Source organism: Zalophus californianus, chromosome 2, assembly GCF_009762305.2.
Source record: "Zalophus californianus isolate mZalCal1 chromosome 2, mZalCal1.pri.v2, whole genome shotgun sequence".
Lineage (NCBI taxonomy): Eukaryota > Metazoa > Chordata > Mammalia > Carnivora > Otariidae > Zalophus > Zalophus californianus.
The window spans coordinates 143651711-143667000 of NC_045596.1; the positions used below are offsets into that span (position 1 = coordinate 143651711).

General features: G+C 33.1%; 1 protein-coding gene across 6 annotated transcripts in view; it reads right to left on the reverse strand.

The window, feature by feature from the left end:
- Positions 1-15290, reverse strand: part of NEK1 (NIMA related kinase 1) — a 216804-nt gene that overhangs the window by 88881 nt on the left and 112633 nt on the right. For 5 of the 6 annotated variants that reach the window (XM_027599178.2, XM_027599176.2, XM_027599177.2 and 2 more), the window contains 4 exons: positions 8955-9038; positions 8437-8520; positions 7696-7773; positions 7029-7124 (listed from right to left, as the gene is read on the reverse strand). In XM_027599178.2, the coding sequence (XP_027454979.1) occupies positions 7029-7124; positions 7696-7773; positions 8437-8520; positions 8955-9038 (342 nt within the window). The remainder of the gene's footprint in view (positions 1-7028; positions 7125-7695; positions 7774-8436; positions 8521-8954; positions 9039-15290) is intronic. The other variant, XM_027599175.2, reaches the window with a different exon arrangement.

Genomic DNA, 15290 nt, shown 5'->3' on the forward strand with positions numbered 1-15290 from the left:
AAATAGCAGCATTCTTAGAAAAGTATGTTATTTCTCTAGATGATTATTTTGAAGGAAACAAATTAATCTGGATGTACAAATTCTATCATTTTATTTAAATCAATAAATATTTCTCTAACCACATATATTTATCCACTGTATAATCAAGAGAATGTTTAAATTCACTTAAAGAAATGATTTCTAGGGGCTCTTGGGTGGCTCTGTCGTTAAGCATCTGCCTTCGGCTCAGGTCATGATCCCAGGGTCCTGGGATCGAGCCCCACATCGGGCTCTCTGCTCTGAGGGTAGCCTGCTTCTCCCTCTCCCACTCCCCCTGCTTGTGTTCCCTCTCTTGCTGTGTCTCTCTCTGTCAAATAAATAAATAAAAATCTTAAAAAAATTGAAATCATTTTTCTATTGATTTGATTATGATTTCTATTTTTTTTTTTTAAGAGAGAGAGACAGCTTGCATGTGTACGAGCAGAAAGGGAGGGGCAGAGGGAGAGAGAGAGAATCTTAAGTAAGCTCCATGCCCAGTGTGGAACCTAACACAGGGCTCCATCTTACAACTGTGACATCATGACCTGAGCTGAAATTAATCAGTTGCTTAACCAACTGAGCCACCCAGGCACGCTGATTTCTGCTATTTTAATAAATTAATCTGATGTGATTTCTGTGAGAAAACAAATATACAATATTTGATAAAAATTAATCAACATATTCAAAGATGTTTTAAGTGCTGAGCACAGTGCTAAATAATGGATATCCAAATTGAATGATACATGGTAATTATGTGAGGTGATAGATGTATTAACTAGACTTATTGTGGTAATCATTTCACAATGCATACATATATCAATCATCATATTGTATATGTTATTTGACAATTATATCTCAGTAAAGTTGAGGGAAAAAAACCTAATATATTGTAGACCAGAACAAACTGCAATAATTTTCAAACAAACAAAAGACAAAAACAAAACAAAATGGATCATACAATGCTTTCTCTCAAAGGATTACAAACTATAAGAGAAAGGGAAACAAATCAATCAGTATGTTACAGAGAAGTAAAAGTAGATAGATGTGTGCTAAATGGTCTGGGGAAAAACAAACAAAATAAAATGAGAGAACTGTGTAAAGCCAGGAGGGGAGAGGATGAGCGTGGCCTTTGTAGGGCAGCCAATTTGAACAGCCATTCATTGTTTAAGGAGGTCATAAAATACAGTTCAAATAGGACAGTTCTACACTTAAATCACCAAACTCTCATTTACTAGTCCTGTGATTTTTCATTGTTTCTTATCCTCTCTGAACTTCAAACTTTTTCTCTTTAAATTGGGAATACTGTACTCATTGTCTCCTTACTGTAGGGATTCAAACTTATGTAAAGTGACAGCTGTGTTCCTAATAAACAGTAGTAATTACAGTTCAGCAAACGTTTATTTAGTTCCTATTAAATAAGGTTATTTGGCTTAAATACTAGAAGTCTGATATTAGACCCTGACAAAATGAAGAACCAGTGTCTAATCTCTAGAATGCAGAATAAAAACAAAAACCTCCCATCTGTGCATAATCAGAATTTAAAGTTTTTGCATTGCACAAGGTTTTATGACACAAAAGTCAATAGGAAGCAGAAACTTGAAAGACAAATACTTGGTATTAAAAATTCAAAAAAACCTAAGATTTTTAAAGAATGATCAAAAGAGTAATTTAATTGTATAAATAAACAGGAGAGATAATATGAATTTAACCAATTTTGCTAAAGAATAACACCAACTGCCTTTCTCAACCTGTGACGTAAATAATTTTTATTTATGCTTATGAAGATGATCTCAAAGTCATTTCCAAAATTACTGGGCAGATGCTTCTAATAGGAACTGTAAGGAAACTCTTAACAAAAGACAAAAGTCACCTATACTGAATGCTTCAATTTATTACATTTCTTTTATACTTCTTTGTAATGCTTATACACAAGAACACATAATTCATACACAATTTAAACTGCTGGCTATAACTCTCTGAAAGTGCAGATATACAGCCGAAGAAAAATTTAACAACCCTTAGGGAATACTTAGCATATTTATCTTTATTAAAGAATGGCAAAAGTCACATAAGGGAATTGAAAATCCTTTATCTTGACCTTATATTATTAAATTATAAAGTATATGAAATAGAGATGTTTCTATATTAATCTCAACCTTAAGGGAAACCTAAAGTAAGAGACAAAAATCTGTTTACTGATAAAGTCCTATGAGTTAGACCAAAGATAATCAAATTCAGTACAGTAGGGATTATGCTAAAACATGGAAAATCTCTACTAAATTCTCTTCATACTATTCATCTTTGAATCTATAGAAACACATCTTTTCTTTTAATCAAGAGAAGACATTTTTAATGAAGAAAATGTCACTTATTACTATTAAGAATTTGCTTTGTACTATATCAAAATCTGGCTGCCATATATATGGCTAATGACTGGTATACAGTCTATTATCTAAGATAATCTGATTCAATGTGTAAGACAAAGTTAATGGCACTTTGATAATAATGACCTTCAGCAGACTTCAGTAAATGCTTATATTCCATAATCAAACATATACTAGTCTCTCCCATGGGTCAACTAAACTAAACAGATCATAAGAATCTGAAATAATAAACACAGAGAAAGTCAGACACAATGAAATCTAAACCAACGAACAAACAGACTGCCCTACTCAGTCTTCCAGTTACTTAATAACAAAACTATGTCAGTTAACAAAAATATAAAGGTAATTCAGAGTAACTACTGAGGTGTTGGAACATCATGAGAAGCCCAGGTAACACACGCCATGAACTGATTAGTACAATAGAAGCTGGGCCTTCTACATAAACATCATGAATATATTATTCATAACCTGAATGTCAAGGTTATTCAGTGTTAACCAGATCTTGAGATAGAAAATAACTTATTTTTAAACTGCCAAAAGAGAAAACACTAGACTGAGTTAATTCAGAAAGTTTATCCAATATGACAAAAGACACAAAAATGAAACTAAGAAAACAAAGTTTCACAGAAGATAAAAACATTAAAGCCTCAAAAAAAAAGTTTTATTAAAATTGATCACCTAGTTACATCATTCTAAGCACAGTTTTTCAAAATCCAAAGTTGAAAAAAAATTGTAACAGAAATAAAACACTGACCTGAAAGTTTCATTAGTCAAGTTAAAAAAATAAACTGCTTTAGGAGCTATTTTTCCCAGCCATTTTCTCACTAAGTTCATAAATTCAAGACTTTTCTACATTGCTTATAACACAAAAGGCTTTTAATTATCACTGTAAAATTGCCTTTTTTTAATCTGTCAATTGTATCTCTTTAAATTTGCTGAAAAATTAATCAGCAGCGCCACCAAATGACAAAAGGCAAAATTTCACCAAATAGTGAAGCCAGGTTTATAAACACATGAAACTATTGGTTTACCTATTTTTGAAGCATAAATACAAACACTATTTCAACTCTATATGCTGAATGATTTAAAGATTTTATTTGTGTTAGGAAAATATTAAATGGCCTGATTCCATATTTTGAATATGGAGTAATTTCACACATAATTTTATATAACTTAAAGATACAACACAGTTAAATTTTATTAAATTCACATTTAACCTCTCAAAACCTTATCTCTGAAGAACGAAAAATATAAAAGTATTTTTTCTGAATAATTTTTATCAACTGGTACTGCTATAATGTATTTGTAAGAATGTCTACAAATAAGAACACTCCAGGATGGCCAGAAGGGGGAAGTAGTTCTCCACCCTGAAGGAAGCCCTATAGAACTTAATGGCAGGGCCAAAGAACAGGACAAAGATAGAAACAAAAATGAAATAGACAAGAAAAGAGATAAACACAATGAAAAAGGAATTCCTCATACTCAAAAATAGCCTCTCAGCAAATCAATAATTTCCTTAATTAATTCTGTTTTTCATTTAATTTTAATTATTAAATGCATTGCTACTCTTAAAAAGCTATCTTCCTTACGTTTCACTCAGAATATGAGTATATATGCCAACTGAGAAAGGCAATACTATATTATTTGGGGGAATAACACCACACATGAAAATTTTTCTTCATATTAAAATCCCATGTTGTACCATAATTTTTACACTGCAGTATGTCAAAGAGAAAATTTTATAAAATGGGTCCTACATGCCAAAGAATCAGAATAATTAAGGCAGTGATTTTTACCATTTGTTAGTCAAAGATACTTTTGATAAAACAGTGAAAGATATGTGGTCCTTAAAGGGCTGGTATCCAAGATCTATAAAGAACTTATCAAACTCAACATCCAAAAAAACCCAAATAATCCAGTCAAGAAATGGGCAGAAGACATAAACAGACACTTCTCCAAAGGAGACATAAAAATGCCTAACAGACACATGAAAAAATGTTCAACATCACTCAGGATCAGGGAAATACAAATCAAAACCACAATAAGATACCACCTCACACCAGTGAGAATGGCTAAAATTAACCACTCAGGAAACAACAGATGTTGGCAGGGATGAGGAGAAAGGGGAACCCTCCTACACTGTTGGTGGGAATGCAAGCTCATGCAGCCACTCTGGAAAACAGTATGGAGGTTCCTCGAGACATTAAAAATAGAGCTATCCTATGACCCAGCAATTGCACTACTAGGTATTTAGCCAAAGGATACAAAATATCTGATTCAAAGGGGCACATGCCCCTTTTTTTAAGGTAAGCTTAAAGGGACTTGGGTAACAGAAGAAATCACTGGTTCTGACTATGAAGATGAATTATTTCTACTTCTGACAAATTTGGTTGCTAAAACTTTCTCTTGAGGAAGAGCCGAGAAGTTAGCACTGTAACTGTCTCATACTCTTGCCCTATTCATGCTACTACATCTGAAATAAGGGGGAAAAAAAGAGGGAATTAAGGAACACTGGGTTTAAAACATTTAAAAAATATAGCAATCCAAAGCCAGGTAAATTTTGGTCAATGAGCCAGGAGATAATTTCTAGACACTCTTGGGGAAGATGAAATACATTACCACAGTTACTGTTTCACACTCAAACTTTGTCCATGTTATGTCAGGAAAGAAAAAGGGGGAATAAGATGAGATTTCTCTACTGCTAGACTTTTAAAACTTAAGAGGAAAATGTAACTAACAGAGGATGAACAAATCAGAACAGTTATTACCTAAAATTACTTTGAACAGAAAACAAAAAGGAATTATCAAACAATCCTTAGACCTATTCTAACTTTTGGAGTTGTCTCTTTCACTCATTCTCTTATATCTAAGTGGTTCTTTTTCATTAGGAAGCTGGTAAGAAGAGAATTTCCCTATATGTTACTTCAATTGGTGAATTAAGAAGAAACACACAAGACATTTGATCAAACTCCAAAACATAACTTTGATAAAAACTATAAATCCTAGATATAATTATATTCCTTATTATTTTACCATACATAACAGAAAAATGACTAAAGTATTTCCATTAAAAATAGGAACAAAATATCCCTATTATTGTTTAATGTTATCCTAGAAGTTCTGCCAATGTAATAAAAGTAAAACAATAATATAAGGTACAGCTTAAAGAAAGCAAGCGAAATTAAGGTGAGTGCATAAGAATAAAGACTTCAATACTGGGCAGCCCCAGGTTCAAATCCCTGTTCCATACTTACTGGAATTATAACGTCACCTAATTGTTTTATCCTTTCTATCTGCTTTATAAAGTTGTAAAGATTAAGCAAAGCAAAATATGTGCAGTGGTTATAATGTACCTAGCATACAATAAACAATAAACTGTAGGAATTATTGTTATGATATTATATCATGACTACTTGCCACCGATACAGCTGTACACTAAAAATCCAAAAAATTAACTAAGAATTGGTAGAATAAGCACTGTATAAGCAAAAACCAACGATTTCTCCAAATATCAGCAATATTCTGTCAGGGAAAGAAAAAAACCCTTCTAAAACAGAAAGAATTAGGTACTACTAAATAACCTTGACAAGAAATATAACAAGTATGACCTTAAAATGATCAAAATTGTGTAAGAGATATAAAAGAAATAATGAATAAATGTAGATACTTAACACGCTCCTGAATAAATTAATTTGTAGGTTTAAGGTAATATTGATAAAAATTAAAAGAGAATTTTTTTCAAGATTTCCTGATTTGAGAGACAGAAAGGGAGAGAGAGTGCGGAAGGAGAGAGAGAGAGACAGAGAAAGAAGCAGACTCCCCACTGAGTGAGGAGCCCAATGCAAAGCTTGATCTCACAACCCTGAGTCCATGATCTGAGCTGAAATCCAGTCAGATGCCTGACTGAACCACCCAGGCGCCCCTCAACAGGAGAGAGAGACAAAAGTTACCCAGGAACGTATCTGGCAAAGAAAAAGAGGGCAAGCAACTAAGGAAAACAATGTAAAAAGAAGAGTAAAAAGGAAATGAAGGAAAAACTCTATCAGAAATTTAAATATATTCAAAATCCACAATTACTAATACAATGGGGTAGTGGCAGAACAGATGGAGTAATGGAACAGAAGAGAGCTTGATGCATGTATATTACAGAGTCATTCTCTAGTTTGTATAAGAATTTAATATATAGGTATTTATATTTTTATATTAATAATTTATATTAATATTGATTCATATTAATTATATAGGCATTTATATTAATATATAAAGGTAGCTTTATAAATCAGTGGCAGAAGGAAAGCATAGACATTAAGTGATGCTGGGACTTTGATTAGTTACTTGGCAATAATAAAAACATTATTTTAAAACTTACTCATTTTAGAATAAGTAAATTAGGTTCTCACCCCAAATCAAACCCCAAAATAACTTCCATATTGATCATCCTTAAATACGAAAGACAGAGAGGGTGATAGAGAGGGAGAGCCAGGGGAGGAGATGGGAGAGGGAGAATGAATGAGAATAAAAAATGGGAAAGAAAACAATTACAAAATTATAATGGTGACATACTAGCCAGTAAGAGATATAGGAACACTAACATGACCAGGATCAAGAATATGAGCTAAATCTTACATGCTCTTCCCATACTTTCTTTTCTCTCTCATATGCTTCCTTTCTCTTTCGTTCTAATTGTTCTTTTAGTACAGCAGCACGTGCACTTGCTTGGGCCTGAAAATAAAAACAATCAACAAAATTCGTTACCAGAAAGAAAGGTATAGGTTGTTTTTTTGTTTTGTTTTAGGTCTCTAAAATGATTTACTTATTAGCCAAAAAGGAGGAGTTGTGGGGGTCGGGGAGAATTTCTCAAGTAAAAATAGAAGTTCAGTCTATATCCCTAGCACCAAAACCAGGGCTCAACACACAGCAGCTGCTCAATAAGTATTTGTTGAATAAAAATACAGGCTCATTCTAATGGAAATACGAATGTAAAAATTTTAAACTATGGTTATTATATACAGACTTCATTTGTCTTCACAGAAATGGACAATTACATTTTTCATTTTTAAGGTCACCATTTTTTCTTTTTAAGATTACATGTGTAATAGTTTCATATACTTCTGTCATGATTTCATCAAATCAGGATACGAAGAGAGGAAGACACTATTTTTCAGAAACCAAACAGTGAGGGATAAAGGGGAATGAAAAATTAAGGCAAAAGAATAACTATGCAAAACTTAACACAATTTTCCACCTCAGGTTCCAATCTTCTCAAAGAAAACTGTATATTTCTAGTCTATACCTTAAATGCTTCAACTTTTTTACGCCGCATGTCAGCCTCCTCGCTTCCTTCTTGTCCTTCGGAATAATCAGCTTCTTTCTACAAGGTAAGTAGATAAGCAAACCACTTAGGACAGACCCTTGAATTCAGTGCAGAGCTCTGTGGAAGATAATATGAATAAACTAACACCTAAAAATATAAAATGGTAAACTGCTCAACATTGCTAATTTTCTCTCAAGTGCTACAAGTGAACTATCCACAACTACTAACTTACGGACACTGAACGGAAAAAAGACAAAAATAGAATGATATAAAATGGCCATAGGTATTACTTATATTTTCCTCTCAGAATTCCTCTGGAAAAATGGTCTTATCAATTTTAAATCCCACATCTAAAATGTATTTTATTTCTATGCATGGTTTAATGATCTTTGACTTTAACTTCATCAGATTTTATGTCAGTGGCATAGCATTTCTTATTTTTTAATTTTTAAAAAATATTTTGTTTATTTATTTAGGAGCGAGCGAGCGAGCGAGCGAGAGAGAGAGAGAGTGCACAAGTGGAAAGGGGAGGAGCAAAGGGAGAGGGAGCAGGGAACCTGACTTGGGGCTCTATCCCAGGACTGCAGGATCATGACCTGAGCCAAAGGCAGATGCTTAACTGACTGAGCCACCCAGGTGCCCTAGTGACATAGCATTTTTAATCTTAATCTATTATAATGTCATTCAATTACTTTTTTAAAAAATTATTTTTCAACCTGCCTTTTCACCACGAAGTTTGGCTCTAATCTGTTGGCGCTCATTGAAATTCTGCAGTCTTATTTGCCTCAGTCTTGCCAGATAAACCTACAAGGAGAGAAAAAAAACATACAGCAGTTTAATTTAAAGAAAAAACTATCAACATTTTTATTGCTAAAATTTTTTTTTAATTTAAAGAAAAGTGTTAATCTGAATACAAGAAATAAAAGTTTCAAAATCTGGTTAATGGAAATGTAATATTAGCTTTCAAGTGTTTAATTTAGATCAACTTATTTCTGAAAAGAAACACATAATTATAAATTTTTAATTTTATCAAAAGAAAAGAAATTGAACTCAGAATACTGAATATCAGTTATGGGGCAAAATTATGACACAGCATGTCAGTCAAATTATATTAACAGGTCCCTCTAGACCTACAAAATCCTTAAATAATTGTTAAGAATTTAAACCATGCAAGAAAGGAAGGCAATAAACTCAAAAATGGCTATGTGACGGAGGTAGCGAACATGCGGGAAGCATACCTCTTCCTCTTTGTTTCTTGGCTTCCCTCCTCTTGAAGAGCTGGACCTGCCTCCATACATAGCTGCCAGGTTTTGCAGGATTCCCTGTTCATCATTTAATGTACTAAGTTTAAAGAATGACTAAGGCTACATTAGCATCTTACCTAGGAATATCCAGGTGCCACTTTATTTCTGATATTTCCACTGATCATTTCTAGCTGATAAACCCTGGCATTTTCCTACATCAATATAACCAATACATTCATTGAGAACAGAAGGAAGCAATTAAACCCCATACATAATTATTCAAAAGAGAGACCAGCTATGTTTTTATTAGTCATTTAAGTAATCAAGTTCTTAAAACTGCTTTGGAGGTTAGCTAAACCCAAATCAAAGTTTTTTTCTGTAAAGGGCCGATCATTTCTACACATTTGTTTACATACTAAATTGACACAATATTAAATATTTGAACTCAAATTCCACACTTGGGCATGTCCTTTTACTATAAAGCAAATGATCACATTCAATCACAAACTGTTATCATTTTTTAAACAGTTTAGCATAAACATGGAATTATGTCATTAGAAATTAATATCCTTCCAAAAAATATCAGATTGTCAAACTATCCATTTTCTCTTCCTTCGGCACACAACTATACTTTAAGATTTTTTCCTTAAAAAAATCATCAGTGTCTAACTTCCTTATCTAATGTCTTTTTATCAGCTTGTTGAAAGCATACTTTTTTATATTCACGACCTCCATTTTCCTGCTTCCTATTTACATTTTTTTTCCTATTTACTTTCTAACCTACTACAATCTGGTTTCTGATCCAAGACTGAAAATTTTCAAGGTTACCATTGACTTCCTAGTTCACAATTCAAATGGACCCTTTTGAGTAAACTTTGCAATTAACATTTCCACTGGAAATTAGTTTGACTGAATCCATATATTTTTTTCCTCTCATAAAAACATATGTTCACTGTAGAAAACTTAGAAATCATTCACAATTCGACAATCCGAAGCACCTAAAGTCTAAGGTTATTCACTTCCAAATTTCCTTCTCCTCATATGTATAAATACATACACATTTTATCTTTACAAAACTGGATTTTACTATAGTTATTCTGATTTTACCTTAATATTAATCAGCATATTATGTTTAATATTCTGAGTCTCTCCTCACATTCAGTATCCTTAAAAACATTATTTTTTTTCTTAAAAACATTATTCTTAACTGACTATACAGTATCCATAATATTCCACCAAAGAGTGTTCTATAATTCACACATTAAAAAAAAAAATCTCTCCTCTCTTTCATATTTATAACAGCACTCTCTCCTGGGTTCTTCCGATCAGTCTTCACTATTTTTCCCAGGCTTTTCTCTTCCTTGGCTCATCACTAATGTCAATATTTTGTCAAGGTTCATCCTCTGGTCCTTCTTCTCTTCTCATTCCCAGGCTTTAACAAATATGTTGCCAATTCCCAAATCTCAATCAACCTTGCAGTCCTTTTTTCTTGAACGTCTATGTATATTCAACTGAACTCTGGACAACTCCACTCTTTATGTAGCAAAGCTACTTCAAACAATTTGTAAACCTGACTTCATCATTCTTTTTACTACATGACTTTATTCCTAATTTAGTTATTGATCACAATCTGCCACCCAAGTCAGCAAGCTGGGAGTTATCTTTGCCTCTTTCTCTACTCCACCAAAAACAAATGACTGTCAAATTACTAATCCACCTCCTCCTAACTCTCTAACTATCCCTTTAGTTTCTGCTCTTTAGTTCATGCTCTCTTCTCTTGACTTCTGACTTTCCAAGAGTTTCCTAATTTATCATTACACCTCTTAGTCTATTCCTTACCCCATTCTATTCTCTACAATGCAGAGTAACCTTTTTAACAATTTCTTTCACATCAAAGCCCACATAAATCTTTCAATGGTTCCCATTATCTTCATAATATATGAATATAGAATACATCCCATTCTGTTGCATGGCAGATAAGGCCATTTGTGACCTAGCCATATCTAATATTCTCATCTCTACCAATGCCTATATTCTAGCCATGACAACTACTTGTGGTTTATAGACTATGCCATGATTTCACTCATCTTCTTAAAATGGCTAACTCTACTCATCTTTCAAAATGCAAATCAAACATTTCACCCATGGAGAAAGCCTTGCTCATACCTCCTCCAGTCAGTTAAGTGTGACATGCCATACCATTTTTATATATACAGTCTGCAGTAGTGCACATCAGTGTATTATAATGGTGGACAGGCAGTATACTATGATGGTTAAGAACATGGACTATGAAAGACTTCAAACTCTGTTGGTTCACACATTTGTCAATGTCACATAACCATTGCTGACCTTCAGCAAAATTATTTAAACTTGCTGTAAGTTTGGGCATAATAATACTGCCTACGTTGTGGGTATGTCAGAATAAAAAGTATTATTATACGAATGTGCTCTGCCTGTCTCTTCTTGGAGCCTGACCAAAGGCTACTGCCCACTCAGTTTCTTCCCCTCTTCAAAAGGATCTTGGCATTAGCTTATTAGTTCCTTGAGCTTTTGAGATGTGAGTCAGAGAGTGGGAAGGTAAAGGAAAACAAGAAACAGGCAAGGCTGAGCAAAGATGTGAGGTGAACTATGAAAAGATGAATGGAAATATCTACAGTTACAGAAGACTGGGTGGAGGAGATCTGAGTATCACTATAGACTATATCTTCCTTTCATGGTATTCGACAACTTTAAGTAGAAAAATCTGAGTTACTTTGAAGCAATTTTTTTTAACATTTCAGTTTGAAATAGTACAGATTCACAGAAAGGTAAAATGTACAGGGAGTTTTCATGGACCCTTCATCCAGCCTCTCCCAATTTTATCATCTTGCATAACTACAGTACACTATCAAAGCCAGGAAACTGATTCCAGCAGTTATACATGCACATATTGTGTATCTGTATTAATGCAATTTTGTCACACATACAACTTTATGTAACCACATATAACTTTATGTAACCACCACCAAGATACTCAGTCGTATTATTACTATATACTTCACAGCCATAGTCACTACTCCCATACCTAACACCCATGAACTACTAATATGTTCTCCATCTTTATACTTCACAAAATTTACATATTGGAATCATACAGTACGTATCCATTTGAGATGGACTGTGTTTACTTTGTATTATTCCTTGCAGTTCATTCAAGGTATTGGATGTATAAATCAATGGTTTGTTCTATTTTACTGCTAAGCAATATTCCATGGTATAGATACACCATAATCTGTTCATTCATTCATTCACTGAAGGACATTGGATAGTTTCAACTTTTTGAGTATTAAGAGTTCAAGTTGCTAAGAAAATTCATGTACAAGTGTCTGAGTGAAATGACATTTTCTTTACTCTGGGACATAGGTGCAAGAGTAGAATTACCTACAGTAAGTCCATTTTTAGTTTTAAAGGGGACTGTCAAACTATTTTGCAGAATGGCTGTATCACTTTACATTCTTACCAACAATGGATGATCCAGTTTCTCCACATCATCACCAGCACTTGGTTTTTATCACTTTTTAATTTTAGTCACTCTGATTGGTATGTAATGATACATTAATGTGGTTTTAATTTGCAATTACCACATAGCTAATGATGTTATCTGCTATGTGTATATCCTCTTTGATGAAATGTTTAGCCTGTCTTTTGCCCATTTTCTAAATGGATTCTGTGTTTTTAATGTTGAGTTTTGGTGATTCTTTATGTGTTCTAGATACAAGCCCTTTGTTGAATACAGGGTTTACAAATATTTTCTCCCAATGTGTAATCTGTATTTTCTTCCTCTTAACAAGATCTTTTGCAGAACAGAAGTTTTTAATTCTTTTTTTAAAAAATATTTTATTTATTTGACAGAGGGAGACACAACAAGAGTGGGAACACAAGCAGGGGGAGTGGGAGAGGGAGAAGCAGGCTTCCTGCTGAGCAGGGAGCCCGATGTGGGGCTCGATCCCAGGACCCCGGGATCATGACCTGAGCCAAAGGCAGATGCTTAACAACTGAGCCACCCAGGTGCCCCAAAAGTCTCTAATTCTGATGAAGTCCAATTTATAACATTTTCCTTTTATTTGACACCAAATCTAAGAACTCTTTGTCTAGTCTAAGGGCTGAAATTTTCTCCTTCTAAAAGTTTTACAATTTTATGTTTTCCCCTAGCGTGAATGATCTCTTTTAATTATTTTATAAGGTGTGAGGTTTAGGTCAAGGTTCATATTTTTGCCTATGAATGGAAGCACAATTTCTCAAGCAGTCATACTAAAAAGGCAATCCCTCCTCCATGAGTTGCTTTTCTTTTTTTTCAAGAATCAGTGGGGCATATAATTATAGATCTATTTGTGGATTTTGCATACTGTTCCATTAATCTATGTATCTATCCCTCCACTAGTACTATACTGTTTTGATTTCTATAGCTGTAAGTAAGCCTTAATATAAGGAAGAGTCATTCTTCCCACTTAATTCTTCAAAACTGTTTTGGCTATTTTAAGACCTTTCTCATTTCATATACATTTTAGAATAAGTCTGTCTATATCTATAAAAAATGTTCCTGAGATTTTACTAGGAATTGCACTAAACATAGATCAATTTAGGACAACTTGCCATTTTTACTACATTGAATCTTCCAATTCATGAACATGGTATGATTCTCCAAGTATTTAGGTCTTCTTTGATTTCATCAACATTTTGTCATTTTAATTGCATAAATTCTGCATGTTTTATTAATTTTTTTCATTTTGTGGAAGCAACTGCAAATGGTATCATATTTTTATACACTTGTTCATGGTATGTATTGAATCTATTGTATCCTATTAACTATAATTAACTCATTTTTTAGATCTAGGAGAGTTTTTGTAGTTCTTGGGATTTTCTAAGCATATAATCATGTCAACTGGAAATAGCAATCATTTTATTCCTTCCTTCTTTTCCACTCTGTATGCCTTTTATTTCTCTTTCTTGCCTTGCCTCTTGTATCTTCCCTTTTTCCCAACTTCAGAGGGAGAGCATTTAGCTTTTATCTATATGAAGTTAGATTTAAGTTTTTCTTTTCTTTTCTTTTCTTTTCTTTTGGAGATGCCTATTATAAAGTTGAGGGTGTGACCGTTTATTTCTAGTTTACTGACAGTTTTTGTCATGAACTTTGTCAAAAGATTTTCTGCATCAACTGACAGGATTATATGATTTTTCCTCTTAACTTATTGAGATTGTAGCTCACACTGATTTTCTAATATTGAAACATGATTTGCATTTCCACACTAAATAACACTTGGTCATGTTTGGATTAGAGTCACCAAATTTTATTACAGATTTTTGCACCTAGGTTCATGAGATATATTAGGTCTGTACTTTTCTTTTTTGTGCTTTGTCTAGCTTGGGTATCAGGGTAATACAGGCCTCAAAATGAGTTGGGAAATATTCTATTTCCTAAAAGATTGTATCATTGTATCAAATTGATGTTAATTCTTCTTTGAATGTTTGGTAAAATTCTCCAGTGAAACCAGGTAGGCCTGGAGATTTTTTTTTTTTTTTTCTGATGGCTCTTAAATCACAAATTCTATTTTTAAAAGATACAGGGTTATTTAAGGTACCTATTCCAATTTGGTAGTTTGTAGTTTTCAAAGAGTTGGTCTATTTCTTCTAAGGTGTTGAATTTCCTAAAAGAGCTGTAGTAATATTCCTTGTTTTATTCCTGATATGGGTGATTTATGTCATCTTTGTTTTTATTGTTGTCAATCAAGATTATCAATTTCATTCAATTTTTTCTAAGAACCAGCTTTCTGTTTCATTAAATTTCTCAATAGTGTTCCCATTTTCAATTTCATTTCTACTTTTAATGATTTCCTCCATTCTGCTTGCTTTGGGTCTATTTTGCTCTTCTTTTTTCCAGCATCTTGAGGTAGGAACTCAAGAGTGCTGATTTGAGGCCTTTCTTTTCTATGCATCTAGTGCTATAAACTTCCTTCAGAGCAGTGCTTTAGATGCATCTCACAAATTTTAATATGTTGTGTGTCTATTTTCATTCAGTTCTATGTATTTTTAAGTTTCCTTTTAGATTTCCTATTTGACCCCATCTTATAAGTGTTTTAATTTTTAATTGTTTGTAGACTTTTCCTGTCATCTATTATAGATTTCTACTTTGGCTCCATGATGTTCAAAGATTATACTCTGTAATTTTGATTCTTCTGAATTCCTTAAGGTTTTATGATTGAGTATACAGTCTGTCTTGGTGAATGTCTCAATGCATGTGAACTCATTTCTGCTTAAAAAAAAAGTATATTGTGCTATTGTTGGGTAGAATGA